Here is a 23,760-nt window from a genome sequence, read left to right on the forward strand (position 1 = left end):
AAGCATATTGATCATGTTATCTTTCTGAAATATAGAAGAAAACAATACAAAGGTAGGGCTTGTCACACTCCTGGAAATACGAAGCAGGACAGTGAGAGGTGCAGTTGAGTAGAGAAGCAGTGTGTGCTGTCTGGCTTTCGTTTTTTGTAGAGAATATTAGAAGCGTTCCTACTGCAGACTTCCACTTCAGGAGGAAATTCCTGTGCAGCTTTCAGCTAAGCATCTGAGAGCTGCAGTGTCTCAAGTGTTTACTACTGTTCACAGATACTTGTAGTAAATCTTTTTCTCTGTTAGTAAGTTTCCGAGTTGGTCCTTGTAATAATAAATAGTGAGTCAATTCTATTTAAAGTTTCATTAGTCTCTTTAACTTCTTAGTTGTATAAGTTCTCTGTGTACTTTGAATATTCATGTGTACAAGTTGTGGCTTGTACATTGATGATAAAGGCAGCCCTGGTCATGTAAACATTACTGCATAGCCTAGGCATGTGGAAAACTAGCCTCTAGATTTATATTAAGTATACTTATATTTGTACAGTGACACATTTTATTAATGCATGACTGTTCATACCACTTTTGAGTACTTATATTTAATATTATTTAAATACACAAAGAAAATGACTATTAAAAGTGCAGTCATGTTGTCTGACCACAGGTATGTTCTGAGAAACTGTTGCTAGGCAATTTCATTGTTGTTTGTAGCATGAAAAAGTATCCTTACAGAGATTAAAGTGGCTATGACAACATTAGGCAGCATAATCTTGGGGGGGCACTTACTGTATGTGCGGTGTCATGATTGTGCTGTGTATATTTTATATGCCCTGCTGTAACTAGAGTTCATCTGCCCTTCCATTATCTGGCCTTGCTGCCTCTTTCCCAGCGCTGTTGTACTGCCTGGCTGCCAGACAAAGGGATGGCCAGTTCCTGGCAGAGGGAAGCAGGACAGTGCAGGACAGTGCAGGATTTTATCATGCTACTTAGAATGACACACTAGTTAAACTCTGAATTGTCAGTTTCTGGAGTTTTCTATTCAATATTTTTTCTTAACTAATAGTGATGATGGTGGGTAACTTAACTGGGGAAAGCAAAATTACAGATAAAGGCAGACACTGTAATTAATTTCTTAGTTTTATCAGAATATTTACAATTATAAAAATAAATACATTGTTGTTTTGGGTTTGTTTGTTTTGGTATATAAGCTTTTCCTGATTGGCCACCACTAAGAATTTCTTTTGTCCTAACTCCATAGTCTGGGTGGGTATAGGAGGTTAAAAAGGATAATACTTCTAAGATGCTCGGCCTGGTAATTTGCTCTTCAGTGCATATTTGTGTGTGTGTGTACACATATGTGTGTGCATGAGAGTGTTTGGTGTTTGAGACAAGGTTTCTGTGTGTCCCCTGGCTGTCCTGGACTCCTTTGTAGACCAAGCTGGCCTTGAACTCACAGAGATCTGCCTACTTCTGCCTTCTGGAGTGCTGGGATGACAGGCATGCTTCACTGCGTCCAGCTGCGTGTTTGTTATACTGTGGCTTCTTTTTCTTCTTACATTCTGAGTAGAGTAGTTATATCGAACTAGGAAAATATGGCATTTCTCTTTTGACTCAGGTGAAAACTTATTTTGACATAGCTTATTTTCCAAACATTATTGTTCTTCAGAAAGGAAGTAATATCAGGGCTACCAGGCTTGCTCCGTGGGAAAAAGCATCTGCCCTGCAAATCTGATTGCCAGCAGTGGAGCCCCAGAACTCAATGGGAAGAGAGCCAACTCCCCAAAACTGCCCTCTGACCTCCATACTTTTCCTGTACTTAATACAAAACATAGATCAACACAATGATTTTTAAAAGATAAATACATGTGTATGTGTGCTTCAGCTTAGTTCTTTATGAGTGTATTGGTTATGAAATTGGTACTTTTAGCAAGTGTCTTTCTGGGTGTTTTATGCTCCATCATGTTCATCATTTACTTTTGGATTTCCTAGTGATGCTGTTGAAAAAAACAGAGCAGTTTTCATTGGCTAATTGTCAGTATTTATGATGTTTGCTTCTTTGAACTGCAGTGTGTAGTTTAATAAAATTTTATTTAGTTTATGTCTGAGATTGACCTTTAAGTACAAGTTTTTAAATTTTTGATTGGTCTATTTTACAGCTTTCAGTGTTCTATTTCCTCAACCATTTGCAGGACTGTCTTTGTGTCTAATAATAGTGGCAAGTATCCAGTGAGCACAGTGTAATATTTGATGTATGATTTGGTATTTTCTCTGATTTGCTTTTGAGCATTCTTTTCTTTGTACCATGCTCTTCATGTTTGTTCTCAGATGTCTAGGATGTAATCCTGAAACATAAATAAGTAGTATTTTTTTCAGAGAACTCTCCAAGCAGTTTCAGTGTATTATATAAATAGCACATTCGCTTAATGTTATTCTTGATAATTATAATGTCATATCTGACTTTTTTGTGGTTATCTTGGATAATTAAAATACTTCATGATAGAAATGCTAATGTTTGTTGAATAATAGTTCATAATCCTCATTTCAGATTAAAACTGTTGACATTTAGGCCTAGATTTCTAAATACTAATTGACTTTGAGTGTACCTGGAATCTTTACCTATTTCTTTGGTTTTGTGTTTCCAAGAACAGCATCTTATTATCTTACCCTTGATCTAGAGATCCTCCTGGCTCAGCCTCCTGAGCCCTAGGATTAAGGGCATGAGCTGCCACTTCAAAGTTGATAGATTTGGTACCTTTGTGAACTCATTTTTCATTCCATGTATCTGTTAAATTTTCTCATTACCTATGTAATGATGTGGTTAGAAATGATAGCTGAGACATGTTCTCACTGAAAAAAAATTTATGAAAAAATGTAAAGCTGAAATTAGTACTGAAGGGGCTTTTTTATGTCTATTTTTTTTAATAATTACACATTTCCAACTTTGAAGTGATAGATCCTTTGTGAGAGAGACATGTTGATAGTGCAGTTGCAAAGTAGATAGACTGCCTAAATAAAACACATATTGAAATTTATTTATGTAAAACTACTGGTTGGAAAGATTCAGTACTGGAGATTTTCTTAACCTTTTCAATACAGATTTATGGCGGATGTAAGAAGACCATGAAAGCTGACATGGTGATGAACTCTAGGCTGTGGCAGGAGGATCACAAGTTCCAAGCCCACTTGTCTACATAATGAGACTTTGTCTCAAAATTTCAATTTAAAAGGGGTGGGGGGGGGAAGGGACTCAAATACCCACTTTTAGAAACTATGTGGTATTGAGAAATTGAAAGTAGCTTCGTGCTTGTACTAGGATGATTAGTGTTTCAGTTTTCTATATTTCTTTTTTTTTTTTTTTTTTTTAAGAAACTTTCAGGTTGAAAGAATCTATGGCAGGAAAGTTCAGTAAATGTCTGGTAAAGAGGAGAAATTGTATTAGTTGCATAGATAGATGTGATATTCATGTGGCCATAATAAGAAATCTCTGTGAAAGTTAAAATTATATTGCATTTACCTCAACATTTGAGGATCTGGTTGGAACATGTCTTAACATTACTAGGAGTCTCCATCAGTTAGTAAATATTTTTGTTTTAAACATACTTATGTTGGTTTTTTTCTGGGAAAAGTTTTAGTTAGAAAATGGCATTGAAGTATTTTTTGTGTGTGCTTACGTTGAGTGGTAAAACATGAGAGAATGGTTAGTCAGCCATACACGTTTCCTGTTTTTCAACACAATGAATGGTGGAAATCAGTCATTTTAATCTCTTTCTCTGTCTCTGTCTCTTTATCTATTATTTGAGCAGGGTCTTTTAGGTAGCGTGGACTGGCCTCTGAATTCGCATTGATTCACTTTGATCCTCCTGCCTCATCCTCCCTAGGATTGCAGTGCAGGAAATTTCTATTAATTGACTTATTTTTGCTTCTTCATTTTCCTCTAAATATATATTTCTGACACTTGTCCTCTCATACAGGTTTTAGTTTTTAATGCTAAATTGAAATTCAGAGCATTTTATACACATGGAACCCGCTGTTCTGGAACAATCACAGCCACGATTTTTATCGGTATATGTGGTTTGGAACTGAAACTCATATGAAGTAACTTTTATTAACTCTGCAATTTTTTAAACCTTTCAAGAGATGAAACCAATAAAGAGGAAGATGAAGATGATGAAGAAATAGAAGAGGAGGAGGAAGAAGACGAGGAAGAAGACGAGGATGAAGAAGATGATGACAACAATGAAGAAGAGGAGTTTGAGTGCTACCCACCAGGCATGAAAGTCCAAGTGCGGTATGGACGAGGGAAAAATCAAAAAATGTATGAAGCTAGTATAAAAGATTCTGATGTCGAAGGTGGAGAGGTCCTTTACTTGGTGCATTACTGCGGATGGAATGTGAGGTAACTTGAGTTTCAGCTAGTGATTATTACAAACACTTCTAAAATACTTTTCTATTTAAAACTTACATAACGCATTACAGACTTACTAGTATTCTAACCGAAATCACATTAACATTAAACATACCACGCTATTAGCATGTAAATACCTCACTTAATGACACCCTACCACCCTACTTCTTGTTTTCAGCACTTCACAGACATGTTTAGAAAATAGGTCTAGGCATAGATTAATAGAGCATATGCTGGAATGAAATGATAGAAAAACCTCACTCCGATAATGTGTTTCACTTCTTGACTTCATCATATCATTACCAGGCCGCTTGCTTTTCCAGTTTAAATCCCTACACTCTTCTGTGTGGTCTTCCTAAGTCCTCACACCACCCTTCAGTAGGCAAGGATTTCAAAGCTGGACTTTCTTAAGAAGCATCACCGATTTTTAAAAGACCTTATTATCAGCAGCTACTTTACTACCTTTTCAGAAGTCTCAGGGACTTATTTGTATCTTTGAAACCATAGCTGGAAACAGTAGCAAGTGTGCTGAGAGAAAGTACACCTGCCCACTGCTCCTGAGTCCAGGCAATGAGAGACAAAGCAGAGGTCTGGATGTAGATGTGGTCAGTGACTTGAGATTTTATCTTGCATAATTTTGGGGAGTTTATCTGAAGAGACTGTTTCAGTTTTATCCAAAATTGAGAAGCTAGTTTTTAAGAGAAACCACTTAGTTGTCTTTTAACAGTATCTTCTTTTAAGTTTGGTATGCTTATTGTCACATGAAATTATATGTATTAAATCTAGCCTGTGATGATGAGGGCTTGAAAGTAGGCTTAGTTTTATTCACTGGTCAGGCTTTATAGTTAAATTTATTCTTGAGTAAGAGGTGTGGCTGATGGGTGGAGTACCCAGTGAGCACTGTGAGCCCTTCAGTTCAGTCCCTGCTGTCACATGTACACAAGCACAGGACTTACAAGGTTTGGGACCTTTTAAGAAAACATTTCAAACACTCCATTTCTTAGTAGCACACCTTTTATTCTTTTGTAATGGCAGGAAATTCTACAGGTGTGACCTAATCTGACTGCCTTTCTAATTTGAGAAAATTGTAATGTTATACTTACATAGGTATGTGTGTGTATACATATACATACATACACACACACACACACACACACATATGACTGTTATAACACTAGGAAGAATACTGCAACTTAAGTCAGGTAGATAGTTCAGAGACTGGATTTCTGGTCAATACGGTAGTAAAGGTTTGGATTTAAGAATATCTTCTTACCTGTGCTTTGAAGTGTCCTTGTTCTGAAGCATAGACTGCCAGATGGTACACGATACCCCTGAGTGCAGTTTGTTCTCACAGCTGTTAGTTCTTCTGTCTTTATTGTAAGGCAATTCATTCATCGACAAGCTGGCTGATACTAGAAACCTCAGATTCTTCCGTGGGAATATTTTGTTCTGTTTTAGTCTTGAGCGGTTTTCATCTTACTAAACAAAGCTGTTGAGGTGGTCTTGTTCCTCCCTCAGGTGCATGCAAACTTAAGTGTAGACAGTGGAGCCTGAAGGCTGAGCCAGCCCAGCTTCAGGACCACCACACAGCAGAGAGGCTTGCTGTCTTCCAGCTGTCCTTTCTGTACTTCATTCCTAGGTGCTTTGCTGATTTCCACATGGAAGCAATCTTTCCTCTTGGCTTATATCAAATGCTTGAAATTTTATGAATAGAATTTAGACATTGTTCAGAATTCACAACAGGCAGGGCTTGATTCTCTTTATTAATTGCCTTCCTAAGCAAAAACATAAGAAATAGGACACAGAGGAAATTATTTCACAATTTAAATGTAACTTTTTACAAAACCACTAAAACCATCATGGTTATCTGATTTTTAAGGAAGTATTGAATAAAGAAAAGCATAGTCCTGTTAGTATTTGGGTTGTAGAAGGCAGAAAGAATATCCAGTGTTTCAGTTTTGAAACTGATAGAAAGCAAGGAAGACTTTTAAGTTAGGGCATTCAGATTTGTAATGACACAGGAAGGAAGGCGAGACCTGATCCAGCAAGTCATGCTTATATTATTAAGATGGATGCTGGCTGTTCTGACCTCAAGCAGTTCTGTGCTAAGGACTGGGCAAGAAGAACCTAACAATCTCGATGAAGACCTCTGGGGTAGATCTGCATACTTCTGCAGCATAGAGGACAGGACTATACTTCAGTACACTAACAATCAGCCTCCTTTTAGTGAGCATTACACTGTTGCTATTGTTCTCTGCAGGAATTACCAAAGAGTATCTTACTGATAAACCAGCAAAAACTATTATTATTATTGTCGTTCTTTCATGTCTAAAACTGACCTTGGGGACTACAACAAATCACTATCAGCTCTTCAGTTATTTCCTATACTTTAGGGGTCTCCACTGTTCTTATCTACATTATCATTTAAGAAATGAAGCTTCACATGCAGAGGTTCATGAAAATGGCTTTGTTGGCAGTCAATGCTTCATGATGAGGACGTTTTAAGAAATTTTGTATGGAGCCATTTATGTGTATATTTTATCTGAATCTTCTTGTAAGGAGAATTTTCCTTCAAGGAAGTAAGAATATCTTAGTTTTTAAAAGTTTTGTTGATTTATGTATTTTTTATTATTCTAAGATGTATAAATTTAAATACTGTTCATATCCCAGTTTACAGTTACAAAACATTTTAAACAAAGATTACATTTAATATTATTATTTTTTTGATAAAACAAGATTAAAAGTATTTTATTTAAATTTAAGGAAATTTCGAGCTCTTGAGCCCAAATCACAAATGACATAATAGTGGCAGTGAATTTTTCTGATATAGTGATTATGAATTAAATTACTGCCAAATGATGTAGAATCACCAGGCATAGGATGCTTGGAGTGTTCTAAATCATTGTTTGAATAATTTTTAATCCTTCCAACAGTAACATTCAATTTAGAGAAATAAATATGAATAAAATAAATAAATTAAATAATTTGAAATTAACTGTTTTTAAAAATTCATCTTTGTAAAATTCTTGAAAATTACATTCCTAGTGGTAGAGTATTTGTTAAGCATGTGGTAGGCCCTAGGTTTAACCTGTAGCAGCACTGCCATAAGAAGAGATTATAATACTTTATTTTTTAATTGGGAGGGAGAATCAATTTTTTAAATATGTGAAGTGTTTTGCCAACATTTATGTGTGTGTGGTGCCTACAGAAGTCAGCTCCCCTGGAACTACAGTTCAGATGGTTGTGAATCACCATGTGGGTGCAGAAAACAGAACGCTGGTCTTCCGCAAGAGCAGCCGGTGCTCTTAACCACTGAACCATCTCTCTAGCTCCGACGCTAATTAGTTTTAATGGGAGACTCTCTGCTGTGTGTGTGTTTTAATGTTAGTGATGTTAATATTTTATAGAACTTGTTGGCAAAGGTATCTTAATTGTCCTCGTTAATAATAAATATAGGATTGATTTTAGAAAATATAGTATATATGCTATGTATGTAATCCTAGTACTCAGTGTTTGAGGCAGAAAATTTGTGAGTTGATGCCAGCCTTGGTTATATAGTACAGCTTTTTTATTTCATCCCCCAAATAACATACCATAAATGTCATTGAACATGGTAGGTGAACCCTTTGTTGTTTTATAACTGGGTATATTAGAACTATCTAGGTTATTTTCCTCTTTTTTTTTTTATTAAAATAAAGATTTATTTTTGTTATGTGTGTGTATGTGTATCTGTGTGAGTGTATGCTACTTGTGTGTAGGAGGCTAGTAGAGGGCATTGGATCTCCTAGAACTGGAGTTACAGGGGGTTAAGAATTGCCTGATGTGTGCTGGGAACAGAGATCAGATCCTCTGCAGGGAGTAGTATGCACAAGCACTGAGCCATTTCTGCAGCAGCTTTGCTTGTGATGTAATATATGAATACTTTATTACAGCATACTGACACTGATTCATTAGTGGAATAAGGAAGAGGTACTTGACTGTAAAACTTGAATTAACTAATTTTATTTTATTTTCTGTTTTTTGGTCTTTGGTTTCTGAGACAGGATCTGGCTATATAGCCATGGAATTTTGCCTTTGTTTCCCTACTGTTGGGGTTACTGGTATGCACCTCTGTGCCTGGCTAACTGTAAGCTCTTAAATATCTAACATTAGTTCTTTTCTATATTATAAATTATAGAAAACTGAAAATAGCATTATACTTAATAACATCATGTTATTTTAAATAAAAATGTGCTATGTATTTTATTGTATTTCCAAAGTATATAGATTTCTCCTTGGAGAGAGAGAAAGAAAAACTGCATGTAGGGCAGATGTGGAGAGGCAGATAATATAGTATAATATATTTGAAGGGATTACTCACCATTACTTCATACAGAAGCCTAAAAAATTTTAAAAAGATGGTGGCATATTCAGCCTTACTTTCTGATCACATTTAGTTGCTTTTTATCAAGGTTTCTTTCACAGACAGAAGTTCAGTGCCTACTATATACCAAACACTATGGTCAGCATTGGCCAGTAAGAAGATGGTCCCTATGAAAAGAATTCTAGTCCAGTTAAGGAAACTGTTCCAGTGAGATTTATAATCCATGGATTTTCATCCCCCTCTGTCCTCGATTTCCTGAGTGTTGTACTTTTCTTGGCCACTGCTCATCCCTTTATCTGAGCTGTAACTTTTCTTTTCTTTCCTGTTGTTGATGATTATAGTGCCTTGACAGAACAACTAGCACCCCAAGTACCCCTTCCTTTCTTGACCCTTTCCTTGACCAGTTGATTCTATCAGAAGCAAAACCGATGTGCCACTCTGCTAATATCTGAAATTAGTGATTGTGAACCTTAAAGTGATCCCTTACTCCTTTTTTTCCTGTTCACTCTCTTATTTTCTTAGCAGACTTTGTTACATTGTTTTTAATTTTTCCCCACTCCCCAAACTCTGCCTTTTCACTTTCAGCAGGTAACTTAGATTTTTTTTTTTATATCATTGAGAAATTGAAACAAAATTTTTACCGACTTATACTAACTTCCTGGTTTCATCTATAATCATGCTGTGTGTTTGTCACCTCTAGTCACAAATTAATGTCATGCTACTGTCTAGATGTTGTGTTGTAAAAGACACGGGCCCATTTTCTTAGTATGTTCAAATTATCCCCACCACTTCTAAGACATGCACTTAATTTCTCTTTCTCAAAGAAAATTCTGTCTTGAGCCTCCAAGATCTGGTTGTGCCATTTCTGTGCATCATTCCATGAACTGTGTGACAGTGTTGTTTGCATCTGTCCTGTTTTCTCATTTTTGGGTAAGCCCACTTGGTTGGCCCCACATCTCGTGCCTCTAGACTAGTACTTAACAGCACTGAGTAGGTTTGGCGTCCTGTCTTCCTTTACCAGTGAGGGCACATCCAGCCCGTCACTCCTCTCATGGTACTCTTTGCTTAGGTTCTGGCTGCAGCAGCTGCACCTGCTTTTACTTTTTTTCCCTTTATTATCTCGTTTTAGTTCTTGGAAGTAGTTGGAAGTTTTCTCTTTTATTTTTTGCTTTATTTTTTCTTCTGGTAGCTCTTGTAGTTTGTTATGTTTTTTTCTATGTATTTTTCTAATCATAATAGCATGATTCAGATAATGAATTTTTCTGAGCTCAGGAATACACCTCTTCAGAATGCTGAGCTGGTCTCCTGGCTAGCAACTGAGAGACAGATTTCATTGGGTGTCCTATTTCTTAGGATTTTTCCTTTTGTCTTTTCAAAATTACTGAACTGTTACTTCTCAGCTTAGCTTTTCTGTTTTTCTTTCTTTTTCTTTTTATTTTTTTCTAGACTGGTCTACCCTTGTTTTGTTTCAGTGGTGTATTTTATTCAGTGGAATTAGTGAACTGATGAAACCATTCAAAATCATTATGTCTATGCTTTGACATTATTGCAATAATGATAAAAAGACAGCAAATACTCTGGAAAAGTTAAAGGTCCTCATTTGATAATGGTTTGTAAGCCTGTAAACTTGTTTTAGAAGAGATTGACTTTTGAATTAACCATGGTTCAGGAGTACAAGTGAAAATGAGCATCAACTTCATGGAAAAGATGAACAATTCCATTATTTGTTTTACTGGAGAACCTTACTCTTTCTTTGTATTTTCAGCTCAGACTGTTAACTAAACCTGGGTTTGTTCCATTGAGTAGTTTTATAGATTGGCAGGTGTTTTAAAAACATCCGCTTGGATATGTTCCATATGATAATTTACAAATCAACAAGTCTTCTGTTTTTTTGTTTAAGTAAGCATAAGTGCGATTTCCTAAACTTAATCAGGTATTAGAAAAACTCAACTTTTGGGGGATGTTTTTAAAACTTAGTATCTACATTACAGTGTTCAATTAGGGGCACAGCTCTTAACTGTTTGCAGCAGTCTAATGTTGGTACACACTTGGTACCTGTTATCTCTGCCTGTACACCCACACGAACATGAGAACCCTTAGGAAATGCTGTTGTTAGAATGACCTCTATACCATTCTGTTGAGCTTCTTGTGACAAATCCTAAAATACAAGAATGCTGTAATATTTGTGTTTCTGTCATTGTGCTGTTAATATTCTCTTGGAGGTCGTGCTGAAGATAAATTCTTATGTAGCCCAGGCTGGCTTTGAACTTCATGTGTAGTTGAAATGACCTGCTCCTCCTGCTCCATCTCCTAAGTGCTGGTCTTAGCGAAGTGCACCACCATGCCTGGCTCTGTTGTGTTATTCTTAATTATGATGAATAGCATTCATGTCATTGTGTGGGTTTAGTAGTGTGTGTGTGGGGGGTATGTAAAATATATTGTCAACAAATTTTAAATAATTACTGGGTTCCATTTTAAAAATTTGATACTTAATAGCTGATCATTTGGGGTTTTTCTTTGTAATAACGTTTATATATATTTCAGGTAGTCTTTAAGAATTGTATTGACTTGGTTTTGCTCTGAACTTTTATTTTTGGTTTGCTTTGCTTTGTTTGTTTTAAGACAGGGTCTCATTCTATAGCCCTGGCTGGTCTGGAACTCACTGTGTATACCATGCTGGTCTTGAGCTTACAGAAATCTTGTCTATCTTTGCTTCCTAAATGCGCAAATTAAAAGCATGCACCACCATGTCCAGCTGCCCTCAAAGTATTTTTAAAACATCAGTTTCTGCATGTAATTTGTGTTTTAAAATAAAGGTATGGCTGAGTATATATTATTATTGTGTATACAATATTTCTTTGAAAGTTGGGTTTCAGGGCTGGAGAGATGGCTCAGAGGTTAAGAGCACTGCCTGCTCTTCCAGAGGTCCTGAGTTCAATTCCCAACAACCACATGGTGGCTCACAACCATCTATAATGAGATCTGGTTCCCTCTTCTGGTTTGCAGGTTTACATGCAGACAGAACATTGTATACATAATAAATAAATAAATAAATAAATCTTTAAAAGAAAAAATGTTGAGTTTCAAAAGATTGTGGAGGTGGGCATAATAACCATTTTATAGACTAACATTTTTCTGCTTTTATTATTGCTAAATGATTGCTTAGATAATTTGCCAACAACACAGCCAAACAAAAGTCATAAAGCTTTTTAGAATCTGTGGTTTTCTCTGGTGAGAGCAAGTACTCAGTGGTCTCTGAATGGTTTCCTTTAGCTATGTGTCAGTATTTTAAAATACATTACAACGGTCAAATCCAACATGGCTTCTTTCAGAAGGTTTGTATTGTTACTTTAAAATTACTGTCTTGTGTTATCTTCTGGGTTAAATTGTATATGCTCTTTGTGGATAAGAGCTGTGTTGTGACTTTGTGCTGAATACATAAAGTATGTATTAAATAAGTTTATTTATATAAATTTTGACCATTTTAATCTAGGCTACGAGACATCTTGAGTTCTTTGTATTAGGTAATTTCAGTAGCTGTCTTCTCAGGTTTGGTGTATGTACTTTGCCTAGCAGTTTAGGTGTAAATCAGATGCTTATCTAGGCTCTATGTATAAGATTAATCATTATGTATTGTACTAATAATGGAATTTAAAAGCTGAGGCTAACCAGTTTGTTTTTCCTTTTTTTGCATTACTAAGGCTCAAACCTAGAGCCTTGCTCATGCCAAGGAAGTGCTTAACCACTGAACTGTACCCCTTAATTAAAATGATCAGACCTATTTGTTTAATATTTATTTTTATTTTTAAATATTTGTTTTTGAATTGAAGAAAAACACACACACACACACACACACACACACAAGACAATAATAGTCCTCTCCTTTATGCCCTGCCAAGGTGAATCTTTTTTTGTCATGAAGAATCCAGTTATTGTTCTTTGGTACTTTGTAGTTGAAAGTCCAGGTAAAGGCAGACAGGTGTGAGAGCCGCCTTCTTATAAGAGTTTGTGCTTGAACCTCAACAAGACTGCTGTGTGTGTGTCAGGCAGCAGGTCATGTGGTGCTTCTGTCATAATTCTCCAGCCTCTTTATCATGAAGCATGCTGACTGATGAAGAGGAATGTAATTACTTAGCACTGAAGGATTCATCTGAAAACCTGTTGCCGAGAGTTGCTGATACAATCCTAGTGTTGAATCTGCTCAGTGCGATATACATTGGAATGTATACCCTTGATTCAGGAAAGAGAAATACAATGCAGACCTTGATTCTCTATATTGTATTTCTCTTTCCTGAAGTCACTATGACATTTTCACCCATGCTTTGTTCTTACTGGGATCCCGCTTCCATTCTCTCCTTTATCTTCCTTTTGCCCCCCCCCCCACATTGCTCCTCTTCATATTTCATCTCACATGTATTGTTACCCTTCTCTCCCCATTAAGATATGTCTTCATGATTCCCATTCTAGTTTCATAATCCACATTCACACCTCTGCATACATATATCTAAAACTGAAAGTCTAGAAGCTGCATATCTGAGAAACTGTGAACTGTTTTTTTCTGAACCTGGTGTATTTCACTTATCATAGTGATTTCTGACTTAATGATTTTCTGGCTTATGTAATGGTTTTATTTATAGCTTGATAAAATTTTATTATATATATGTATATCTGCCACATTTCCATTATCCATTCATCTGTTAATGGATAGTTAGGTCCTCATTTCCTAACTGTTACAAATGATTAGTATCCTATGTGATCCCTTTATTTTTTTTAAGTCTTTACTCTCTTAATGTGTCTCTGTGTGGGTATATGTATGTGAATGCAGATGCCCTTAGACTTTGTCCATGCACCTCTTACTTGTTGAGCTACCTTCCAGCTCCCTCCTGTTGACTCTTAAAGCAATAATTAGCTTGGCTAGCCCCTGTACAGGAATGATCATGATAAGGCTGTTCACGTTTTCTCTTGTTTGTTAGTGTGGTGTTTTTTGAGACAGAGTCTCTCTCTGTATCCAGGTTAACCTGGAACTCTCCATCCTTCTGTTTTGGCCTCCTGAGTGATAGATTATAGCTGTCCCTTAATGGTCCAGCTCCAACATTCAAATATTTCTTGTTTTTGAGACAGGGTTTCATTATGTAACTCCTAGCTAGCCTGGAACTCCATTTGTAGACCAGAGTGACCTCAAACTCAAAAAGATGTGCCTACCTTTGCCTCTTCCCCTATGCTGGGATTAAAGGCATGCACCACAATAACCAGCAATTCCAGTATTCTTTAAAGTTGTATTTTGAGGGATGAATAAATGTCCTGTTTGATAAGGTATCTCAGTGAAAAATAAGAAAAATATTTTGCTTTTTTGTTTCTTAATTGAAATTGTTCTCTTTTTTGCTATTCCTTCTAAAAATTTAAATTTTAGTAGTGTTTTAAGATATTTGAATTTCCTTTAATCTCAACACCTGAGTCAAAAGCAGGAGCATCAGCATTGAAGGTCAGTCTCAACTACATAACAAATTCTGGTCGATCCATGCTACCTGAAACACTGTCTCAAAGTGAAACAAGAGATCAGCCTGAGCTACAGAGCAAGTTCCTAGATAACCAGGGCTATCGAGAGAAACCCTGTCTTGTGTTGAGGAGAGGAAAACAACAACAACAAAAAAGATATTTGAACTTGAACTAATATTTTCATTTTCTGCCCACACTAACTACCACCTACCGTTAACTCTAAAATAAGTGTATTATTGTCTTTTTTTAATCGTATTATCAAAACCATATTAAGTCTTAAGTTCATATAGCCTAAGCAGGGTGAACTGCGTCTTTATGTTGTAGTTCTGAGTAACTTTCATTTTAGTCAGGTCTTCCCCTTGGCATCTGATAAGGAATCAGCCTTAGTAACTAGCGTAAAAGAGGTTCACCCTTTTCACATACTCGTGTAGTGCCTCATGTCATCATTGTTGGCTTGAGATTGGTTCTGTTTTTAATATTAATTATTTGTGGGATATGTGTGTGTGTGTGTGTGTGTGTATACACAATGTGTATGCTTATGCATGCCATGGTGTGCGTGTAGAAGTTAGAGAATGAACATTTTGGAGTCAGTTCTCTGTCTCCACATTTACCGGGTTCTAGAGGTTGACCCCAGGGCTGTCAGGCTGTATCGCAAACGTTTTTACTTTCTGAGCCATCTTGCTAGCCCTTGTGATAGGTTCTTGCTGTGTTGCCCAGGCTGGCCTTGAACTCAAGTGATTCTCCTAGTTCACCCTCTCAGGTAGCTAAAACTCTAGGTTCACTGATTCCCTGTTCATTCTTAAGCATAATGCAGTTTTTTTTGATACTGCTATGGAAGGCAAAATGTACTGAAAATGCTAGGTATATACTACAGTATCAGGTTAAGTACCAAAGGAAAAGTAATACTTGCTTTGCAGCTTTTTCAAATATTATATATTCGAGCCTCAAAAACCTATATATGGCATTTAATCTTTGTTTTTATTTGTTAATATCTTATGCTGCTGTTGTGAATGGTTCAATGCAGCCCACATAACTATTACGAGAGACATTAAGATGTTTCTAGAATGTATTCTGTAACTGCCCATTCTCTCTTTTATGGCCACCGTCAGATTTAGCCAATAGGAAGCACAGGGTGATCCTGTGTAGTGTTAAGTTTGCTGTTTCACGTGGCCTGTGTAACACTTGCTGAAGGGTTGCTTTAGATACTTTTTTTGTTTCCATAACATTTAAACATGTTTACTCGAATGATGAGCTGTAAGATTTATTTTTTATTTTTTATTTTTTTTGGAGATAGGGTCTCACTTTGTAACCCGCACTGGCCTGGAACTCGGCTGTTTGTAACCAGGCTGGCCTGAAGCTCCTGATACTCTTCTCTTACCCTCCCAAGCCTTGTTTCATCATATCTTATTAATTTAGTTCTAATTTGGACCTTTGTTACTTTACTTGCTTCTGATAATGAAGACATTATAAATTTAAACCTTATTTTCAGGTTTTCATGTTCCAGAGTTTAAAATGTTATTGAAAGCTGGAGTCATAGCTAAGCGTGTACAAGGCTATATTTTTTTAATATCCAGTGCTGCAGATAGATAAGCAAAATAACTTCAGAACACAGAAAGTGAATGACAATTTCTAATGTTTCTTTTTTCTAGCTTTTTTTTTTTTTTTTTATGGAAAACGTTACTCTTTGGTATACGTAGCTTAATGGAGTCAGTAGTATTTTGCACCTTGTAAGATTCTAAAGAGTTTGAACATTGGATTGAGAAGTCATCATAGCTTTATTGACCCTTTAATGTCTGTAAATGTGTGAAAGAAGCTTTTTAGAACACAGAAAAGTTGGCAGAATAATGTTTTTCTAGCATTTCTGAGTGGCAGCTCTCCCCCACCCCCAGTTTATTTACATTCAATTATTAAATTACAATAAGAGCCTTTCTGTTAGAGTGTTGCCTTCCTGCCGCATGCTGTCTCGGCTAGTCTAGAGGGGAAAAATACCTGTCTGCTGCTTCGGAGCAAGATAAATGTATAGGAAAAAAGTACAATATTGTACGTTTGGTGAGTGGAGCAGGAAGTGAACCTGGAGGATTTATGAGGGTTTGGTTCAGTCAGTAGTTCTAATGACTATGGGATAGTCAGTTTGACTCTCTTTGATGTCTTGATTGTATACTCATCAGATCTCCAAGAGCCTTTTAAGTTGTAAAATATTAGGACTCAATATTTGAGTCAATATTAGGACTCAATATTTGAATATAGTATAGTTCCTTCTGTAGCATATAGCATACATATTGATACTCATTTCTTTTAATTTTAGATATGATGAATGGATTAAAGCAGATAAAATAGTAAGACCTGCTGATAAAAATGTACCAAAGATAAAACATCGGAAGAAAATAAAGGTAAGTCTTGATTTTGCTCTGCACCATTCGCTTATCATCCCCAAAAAGGGCAATTTAAAAATATGTGTATGAGCATATGCTACTCCTGATATTATCATCTCTTGAAATACCACTTTTGCCAAATTTGATTTTGTCCTAATTAATTTTGTCACTTTGTGGAAAGGTTTTAGGAACAGTGCTAAATGATCTTTGAGGCCTTTCTAGTCTCAGCATTGTATAAAACCATACAACCAAATTGCGTTTATCCATTTAAACCTTTCCTGTCTCTTGTAGTTCCCAACTAGGAGCCATCAAGCATTGCGGGTAGGGGATGTAAGTAGATTTAAGGTGGAGAAGAGGAGATGTCTGAAGACAGAGGAGAGTCTATCTCTTCATCTTTATCTGACTGGACACTGGCTCAGAATGTTTTCAATATCTCTTCACCACACACTCAGTAGCTGCCATAAGATCTATGTAAAATTGTACTGCTATGAATGATAGAATTACTGTTACTAATTATGAGATAAATATTTTATTAAAAACCAGATCATTAACATGGTTTTTAAATTTTAAAAAATCTTTTAAAAATAGCTTTTTTGTGTATGTGTAGTTCATATGCTTAGCAGTAGTTCTGAAACTCAGTCTTCTTATTCCAGTGAAGAGCTGTTATGGTCCTCTTTAGGGATGCCCTTGTGGTCTTGGATGCTGAATGCTTTTGTCACTGTAGACTGGAGTCTTTTGAGTTTTTAGAACAGTAATCCATTACCTAAAACCCAGGAATTTTTAAACTCTTTATATACTCATTGTTGATCCTTATTGAAAATTTATAAATCATGCTATATTTACCATTGTTTTAGTAACGGAAGAACATTTGTTAAAATGTTTGTTAAAAATCCAGTGTCTTTGTACAAAGCAAGCCATTGTTAAGTAGATGTGTGGGAGAAAATGTTTGTGTTACACACATGAAATATTCTCTGAACGTCTGTTTCTGTTCACCTCTTTGTACTAATCCAAGCATGTTAAAATTCTTGGTCATAAGGAAAGAGGCTTGTAAACTGGAAATTTGTAGATTTTAAACAGTTTCTTATGTATTACCTTTTGGTATTGTACATACCTCCTTCCCTCTCACTCAAGTTTTTTCTGGGAGCCATTGGTAAAGAAACTCCTTTGACTGCCACTGAAAAATGTATTTGAATTTGGACTGAAGTGAATTGTTTCAGCCTTCAATGTGCATGGTAGATTTTGATCTCTTGAGATCAAGTCATAAAGTACTAAAAAGATGGAGTAACCATAGCCATTGCAGGCATTCCTCCTTCCTTCTTAGGATGTTTTTAAAGTTAGGCCTAGTCAGTGGAGCTCACTATTGAAATATGTACCATTGGAGAACACATTCAGACAGGCTTCCTGGTTCCAGCCTCAGCATCTTGATTTATCTTATTTCTAGGGGGCTGCTTTTCCAGCAGGTTCTCAGAAATTGCTGGGCCAACGACCCCACTTGGAGAACAGCTACTATCCGAATGTTAACTGTTACATGTAAGGGAGTATTTATCCCCTTTGATATCTTATGTGACGTTAGGTTAGGTATGCACTGTCCTTTGTGAAAATAATTACATTTTCAGTCTGTCTTCAGAATTGTTGCTAAGTCACACTTTAGAGAGTCTAAATTACAAAACAAACAAACAAAAAACATCGCATATCTTAGTCTTGACTTGTTCGTAAATTGAGTTTGAGAAAACATCAGCCTTTGAGTGAGGTAGGAAGGTTGCCTCTGCGATCATTTTACAGCAGGTCAGTGCGTGTAATTCCTTCTGTAAATTTCAAAGTACAGAACATGGCCATTCCCAGCCTGTATTTTACAATGAGAATATTTAGTTTTAATGTAAGAATGTTGAAATTGAGTTTCTTTTTTTGTAAATATTAAATTGGATCTGTGATTTAATTTTTAGGAATTTATAACAACACTTATTAGCAATACTTATTTGCTGGCCTTAATCACCTGTCTGATTTAATCCCTACTATTAGATTGTAAATCCTAAATAGTTTTCTGTTTCACAGTGTTTTCATGAATAACCTGAAAAAAAAAAAAAGTCAAACCTGGTTATTTTAAAGTTTTTTCTTTTTCCTTTTTTCTGCTACTCTTTCTCTGTCAACTGTTTAATAATATATTCTTTGGTGTTACTTTAAAATAGGATTGACATTGTTATTAATAAATTGTTCAAAATAAATTATAGCTAATACCCAATCTTTATTTTTTAATCTAGAATAAATTAGACAAAGAAAAAGACAAAGATGAAAAATATTCTCCTAAGAACTGTAAACTTCGACGCTTGTCAAAACCACCGTTTCAGTCAAATCCATCACCTGAGATGGTTTCCAAACTAGATCTTGCTGATGCCAAAAACTCTGATACAGCTCATATTAAATCTATAGAAATTACTTCTATTCTTAATGGACTACAAGGTAAACATAACTGTTTCATGCATATACTTGATTTTAATTTCTGTAAATATGTAAATGAATCTGAGTGTGCTGATTGATCAGGAAGCAGCAGCACAAAGACATGAAAAGGAGAGCTGGAGTTTCATCTATCTGCAGAGTCAAAACAGAACACAGAAAGTGTAAAGGACCTGTTTAGACTAATCTAGACATTCAAAGAACGCACATTTAGCAGGCAGTTTAGGGATAGTCTTCATTGTGACTTCTCTTTTTATTTTATTTTTTTACTTTTAATTATCATTATTTATTACAATTTATTCACTTTGTATCCCAGCTGTGGTCCCCTCCCTCATTTCCTCCCAATCCTACCCTCCCTCCCTGTTCTCTCCCTATGCCCCTCCCCTAGACCGCTGATAAAAGGGGAGGAGGCCCTCCCCTGTCTGACCCTAGCCTATCAGGTCTCCTGAGGACTGTCTTCATTGTCTTCCTCTGTGACCTGGCAAGGCAGCACCCCTACTCCTCCCCCCCCCCCCGGGAGGTGATCAGAGAGCCTGCCCCTGAGTTCATGTCAGAGACAGTCCCTTTTCCCCTTATTAGGGAACCCACTTGGAGACTGAGTCTATGGGCTACATCTGAGCAGGAGTTTTAGGTCCTTTCCATGCATGGTCCCTGGTTGGGGCATCAGTCTCTGTAGGACCCCAGGGCCCAGTTTTCCTGGTCTCCTTTTGGAGCTCCTTTTGGAGCTCCTGTCTCCTCCAGGTCTTTCTGTCTCCCCTTTCTTTCATAAAATTCCATGCATTCTGTACAAAGTTTGGCTATGAGTCTCAGCCTCTGCTTTGATACCTCTATCAGTGGAGTCTTTCAGAGGCTATCAGTGGTAGGCTCCTGTCCTGTTCCCTGTCTTCTGCTTCCGATGTCTATTGCGTTTGCCCTTCTCCTGCTCCTGATGTCTTATCACGTTTGCCCTTCTGAATGAGGGTTGAGCATCTTCCCTCAGGTCTTCCTTGTTGTTTAGCTTCGTTAGGAGTATAGCTTTTAGTATGTTTATCCCATATTGTATGTCTAATAACCACTTACGGGTGAGTATATGCCGTGTGTGTCTTTCTGCTTCTGGGATACCTCACTCAGGATGTTCTTTTCTAGTTCCCACCATTTGCCTGCAAATGTAATCATTTCCTTGTTTTCAATAGCTGAGTAGGATTCCATTTTGTAAATATACCACACTTTCTGTATCCATTCCTCCATTGAGGGACATCTAGGTTGTTTCCAGGTTCTGGCTATTACAAATAAAGCTGCTATGAACATGGTTATGCAAATGTCCTTGTTGTATACTTGAGAATCTTTTGGATATATGCCTAGGAGTGGTGTAGCTGGATCTTGAGGAAGCACTATTTCTAATTGTCTGAGAACGTGCCAGATTGATTTCCAAAGTGGTTGTACCAGTTTACATTTCCACCAGCAGTGGAGGAGGGTTCCCTTTCTCCACATCTCTCCAGCATGTGTTGTCACTTGAGTTTTTGATCTTAGTCATTCTGATGGGTGTAAGGTGAAATCTCAGGGTCGTTTTGATTTGCATTTCCCTGATGACTAAGGCTGTTAAGCATTTCTTTAAGTGTTTCTCTGCCATTCAATATTCCTCCATTGAGAATTCTCTGTTTAGCTCTGTACTCCATTTTTTAATTGGATTACTTGGTTCATTGATGTTTAACTTGAGTTCTTCATATATTCTGGCTATTAGCCCTCTGTCAGATACAGGGTTGGTGAAGGTCCGAGTCTCTAGGCTGCCGTTTTGTTCTAACGACAGTGTCCTTTGTTGTACAGAAGCTTTTCAGTTTCATAATGTCCTATTTATTGATTGTTGATCTTAGAACCTGTGCTGTTGCTGTTCTGTTCAGGAAGTTGTCTCCTGTGCCAATGAGTTCAAGGGTCTTCCCCACCTTTTCTTCTAACAGGTTTAGTGTGTCTGGTTTTATGCTCAGGTCTTTGATCTACTTGGACTTTAGTTTTGTGCAAGGTGACAAATTGCAAATGTCACTGTGACCTTCCTGGGAATGGTACAGAATTGGTGGTGGGACTAGGTAGATCATTCTAGAATGATTATCTGGCTGGAGTAGCTATCTGGATGGCTGGGTAGAAAGATTTTAAAAGAACTCTTCTTTACTGAAGATTTTGTTTTTAAACTGAGGATTCCCTTGTCTTGTATCCTCATTAAAAATAATGTTTTAAAGATTTATTTATTTTATGGGTATGTCTATTATGCCTGCATATATGTTTATATTTTTATAAATATACATAATATATTATATATAATATATGTATTATACAGATATATATTTGTACCATGTGCCTAGTGCCTGCGCAGGTTGGTTGAATCCCTTGGAACTGGAGTTAGAAATGGTTGGCAGCCATCATGTGGATGCAACAAATACTCTTAATCACTGAGCTGTCTCTGCAGCTTTCCATATTCTTATTTTGATGACATTGTTGTCTCGTACTTTAAGAACAAATGCAGGAAAGTGGTAAATTTCATTAGAAAAATCTCTGTAGATTAGTTTTATTCACTTGAAAAACTATTATTCTGGTTTCTAGCAGTTTAACAGTGCCACAGCTTGGGTAAAACTTGTAAAGGAAAGAATTTCTATTTCTTGTGGTTTAGGCATTGAGTGGTTCTGTGGTGAGGACATCACAATGGTGGTAACTCCTGTGATAGCTAACCCATCGCTTGAGAAGTTCCCAATTGTAGTATCGTTAAGTTTCATCTTCAGTTTTGAAGAAGATGTTTTAGTCACAGCACCTAGGATAAAAGTTTTCTTCCTATTTTTGTGTGCTGTTTGAGGTAGACATAAACAGCAGTTCTTACTAAGCTTGTTCTCCCCACCCCTCTTATTTTTAGCTTCTGAAAGTTCTGCTGAAGACAGTGAGCAGGAAGAGGAGAGGGATGCTCAGGACATAGACAACAGTGGCAAAGATGAATCAAAGGTGGAGCATTTGACCCACACCAGAAGTGACCTGATTTTAAAAGAGGAGCAGAGTAGTCCATCTTTGTTAGAAGAAAATAAAGTCCACACAGATTTAGTACTAGCCAAAACAGTGACAAAATCTCCAGAAAGATTAAGAAAAGATATGGAAGGAATATCAGAAGATACTGATTTTGAAGAAGATGATGAAATTACAAAAAAGAGAAAGGATGCTAAAAAGGACACAACAGATAAATCTTTAAAGCCACAGACAAAACGTGGGAAAAGACGATATTGCAATACAGAAGAATGTTTGCAGACTGGATCCCCTGGCAAGAAGGAAGACAGAACCAAGAGCAAAGAGTCAGTTGGTACAGAAAACAGTAGTAATAGCTCCTCAGATGAAGATGAAGAAGAAAAGTCCAAAGCAAAGGTGACACCAACCAAGAAATATAATGGCTTAGAAGAAAAGAGAAAATCTTTACGGACAACTAGTTTCTATTCCGGATTTTCAGAAGTACCAGAAAAAAGGATAAAACTTTTAAATAACTCTGATGAAAGACTTCAGAACAGCAGGGCTAAAGATAGAAAAGACGTTTGGTCAAGTATTCAGGGACAGTGGCCCAAGAAAACACTAAAGGAACTTTTCTCTGACTCTGACACTGAGGCTGCAGCATCTCCCCCCCATCCTGCCCCAGATGAGGGCACAGTAGAGGAGTCTCTGCAGACTGTAGCAGAAGAGGAGAGTTGCTTGCCCATTATAGAGCTAGAGAAGCCACTACCAGCCAGTGTTGACAATAAGCCAGTTGAAGAAAAACCCCTAGAGGTTAGTGACAGAAAAACAGAATTTCCAAGCAGTGGCAGTAATTCAGTGCTCAATACCCCCCCTACTACACCGGAGTCGCCTTCTTCAGTCACTGTAACAGAAGCCAGTCAGCAGCAGTCTTCTGTCACAGTGTCAGAGCCCCTGGCTCCAAACCAGGAAGAGGTCCGAAGCATCAAGAGTGAAACTGACAGCACAATTGAGGTGGACAGTGTTGTGGGAGAGCTCCAGGACCTCCAGTCAGAGGGGAATAGCTCACCAGCAGGCTTCGATGCAAGCGTGAGCTCCAGCAGTAGCAATCAGCCAGAACCAGAACACACAGAAAAAGGTGAGATTGAAAAGGACATGCTGCCTTGTAGGATTTCCTCTCTTAATGCCCGGATACTTTCATAGTGTCTTTCAAAGTGTCTTTTAAGTGTTGTTCTTGCATGAACACAGTGAAAATGGATAGGAGGAAGACACTTCAATAATGATAAGGGGATACATTTAGAGCCTTTAATTTTTTTTTTTTCTTGATCTGTCTATGACAATTCAAGTGAATTTTAGCCTACATGCTACAACTTGCCTTTAGGCCCAGGGTTTAAAGCTAATAAAATTTATTCCATTTGTTGGTTGACTATGATATGAGACATTTAACTATTTCTGTAACACTGTGTTTGCAGTTGTAACGTTCAGTGTCTCTCACACACATTTTGATTTGTTGACACACCCCTCCCCTTAACCAAATACTTTGAATAGGGGTATGGAGCAACCAACTGTCCAGGCACTGCTTTCCTCAGACAGCTGTGTCAAACTGAATTTGCAGGCCTGAATTACTTGTGTGAGTTTGTACAAGGATTTGATTCTTTATTAGATGTATACCTTCCAAATTGAAGGGCCAATGTTGAATGCTAATACTACTACTCCATAGTAATACTCTTGAT

General features: G+C 37.0%; 1 protein-coding gene across 6 annotated transcripts in view; it reads left to right on the top strand.

Moving 5' to 3' along the window:
* Arid4b (AT-rich interaction domain 4B) overlaps positions 1–23,760 on the top strand; it is a 118,478-nt gene that overhangs the window by 82,258 nt on the left and 12,460 nt on the right. For 4 of the 6 annotated variants that reach the window (XR_002476997.2, XM_060372491.1, XM_021652907.2 and 1 more), the window contains exons 17-20: positions 4,124–4,384; positions 16,558–16,642; positions 18,883–19,081; positions 21,951–23,165. Coding sequence is in view for 5 of the 6 variants with exons in the window: in XM_060372491.1 (XP_060228474.1) it covers positions 4,124–4,384; positions 16,558–16,642; positions 18,883–19,081; positions 21,951–23,165 (1,760 nt within the window). In the remaining variant the exon portion in view is untranslated. The remainder of the gene's footprint in view (positions 1–4,123; positions 4,385–16,557; positions 16,643–18,882; positions 19,082–21,950; positions 23,166–23,760) is intronic. The other 2 variants (XM_021652908.2, XM_021652909.2) reach the window with 2 other exon arrangements.

This window comes from Meriones unguiculatus, chromosome 19 (genome assembly GCF_030254825.1).
Source record: "Meriones unguiculatus strain TT.TT164.6M chromosome 19, Bangor_MerUng_6.1, whole genome shotgun sequence".
In the NCBI taxonomy this organism is placed as follows: domain Eukaryota; kingdom Metazoa; phylum Chordata; class Mammalia; order Rodentia; family Muridae; genus Meriones; species Meriones unguiculatus.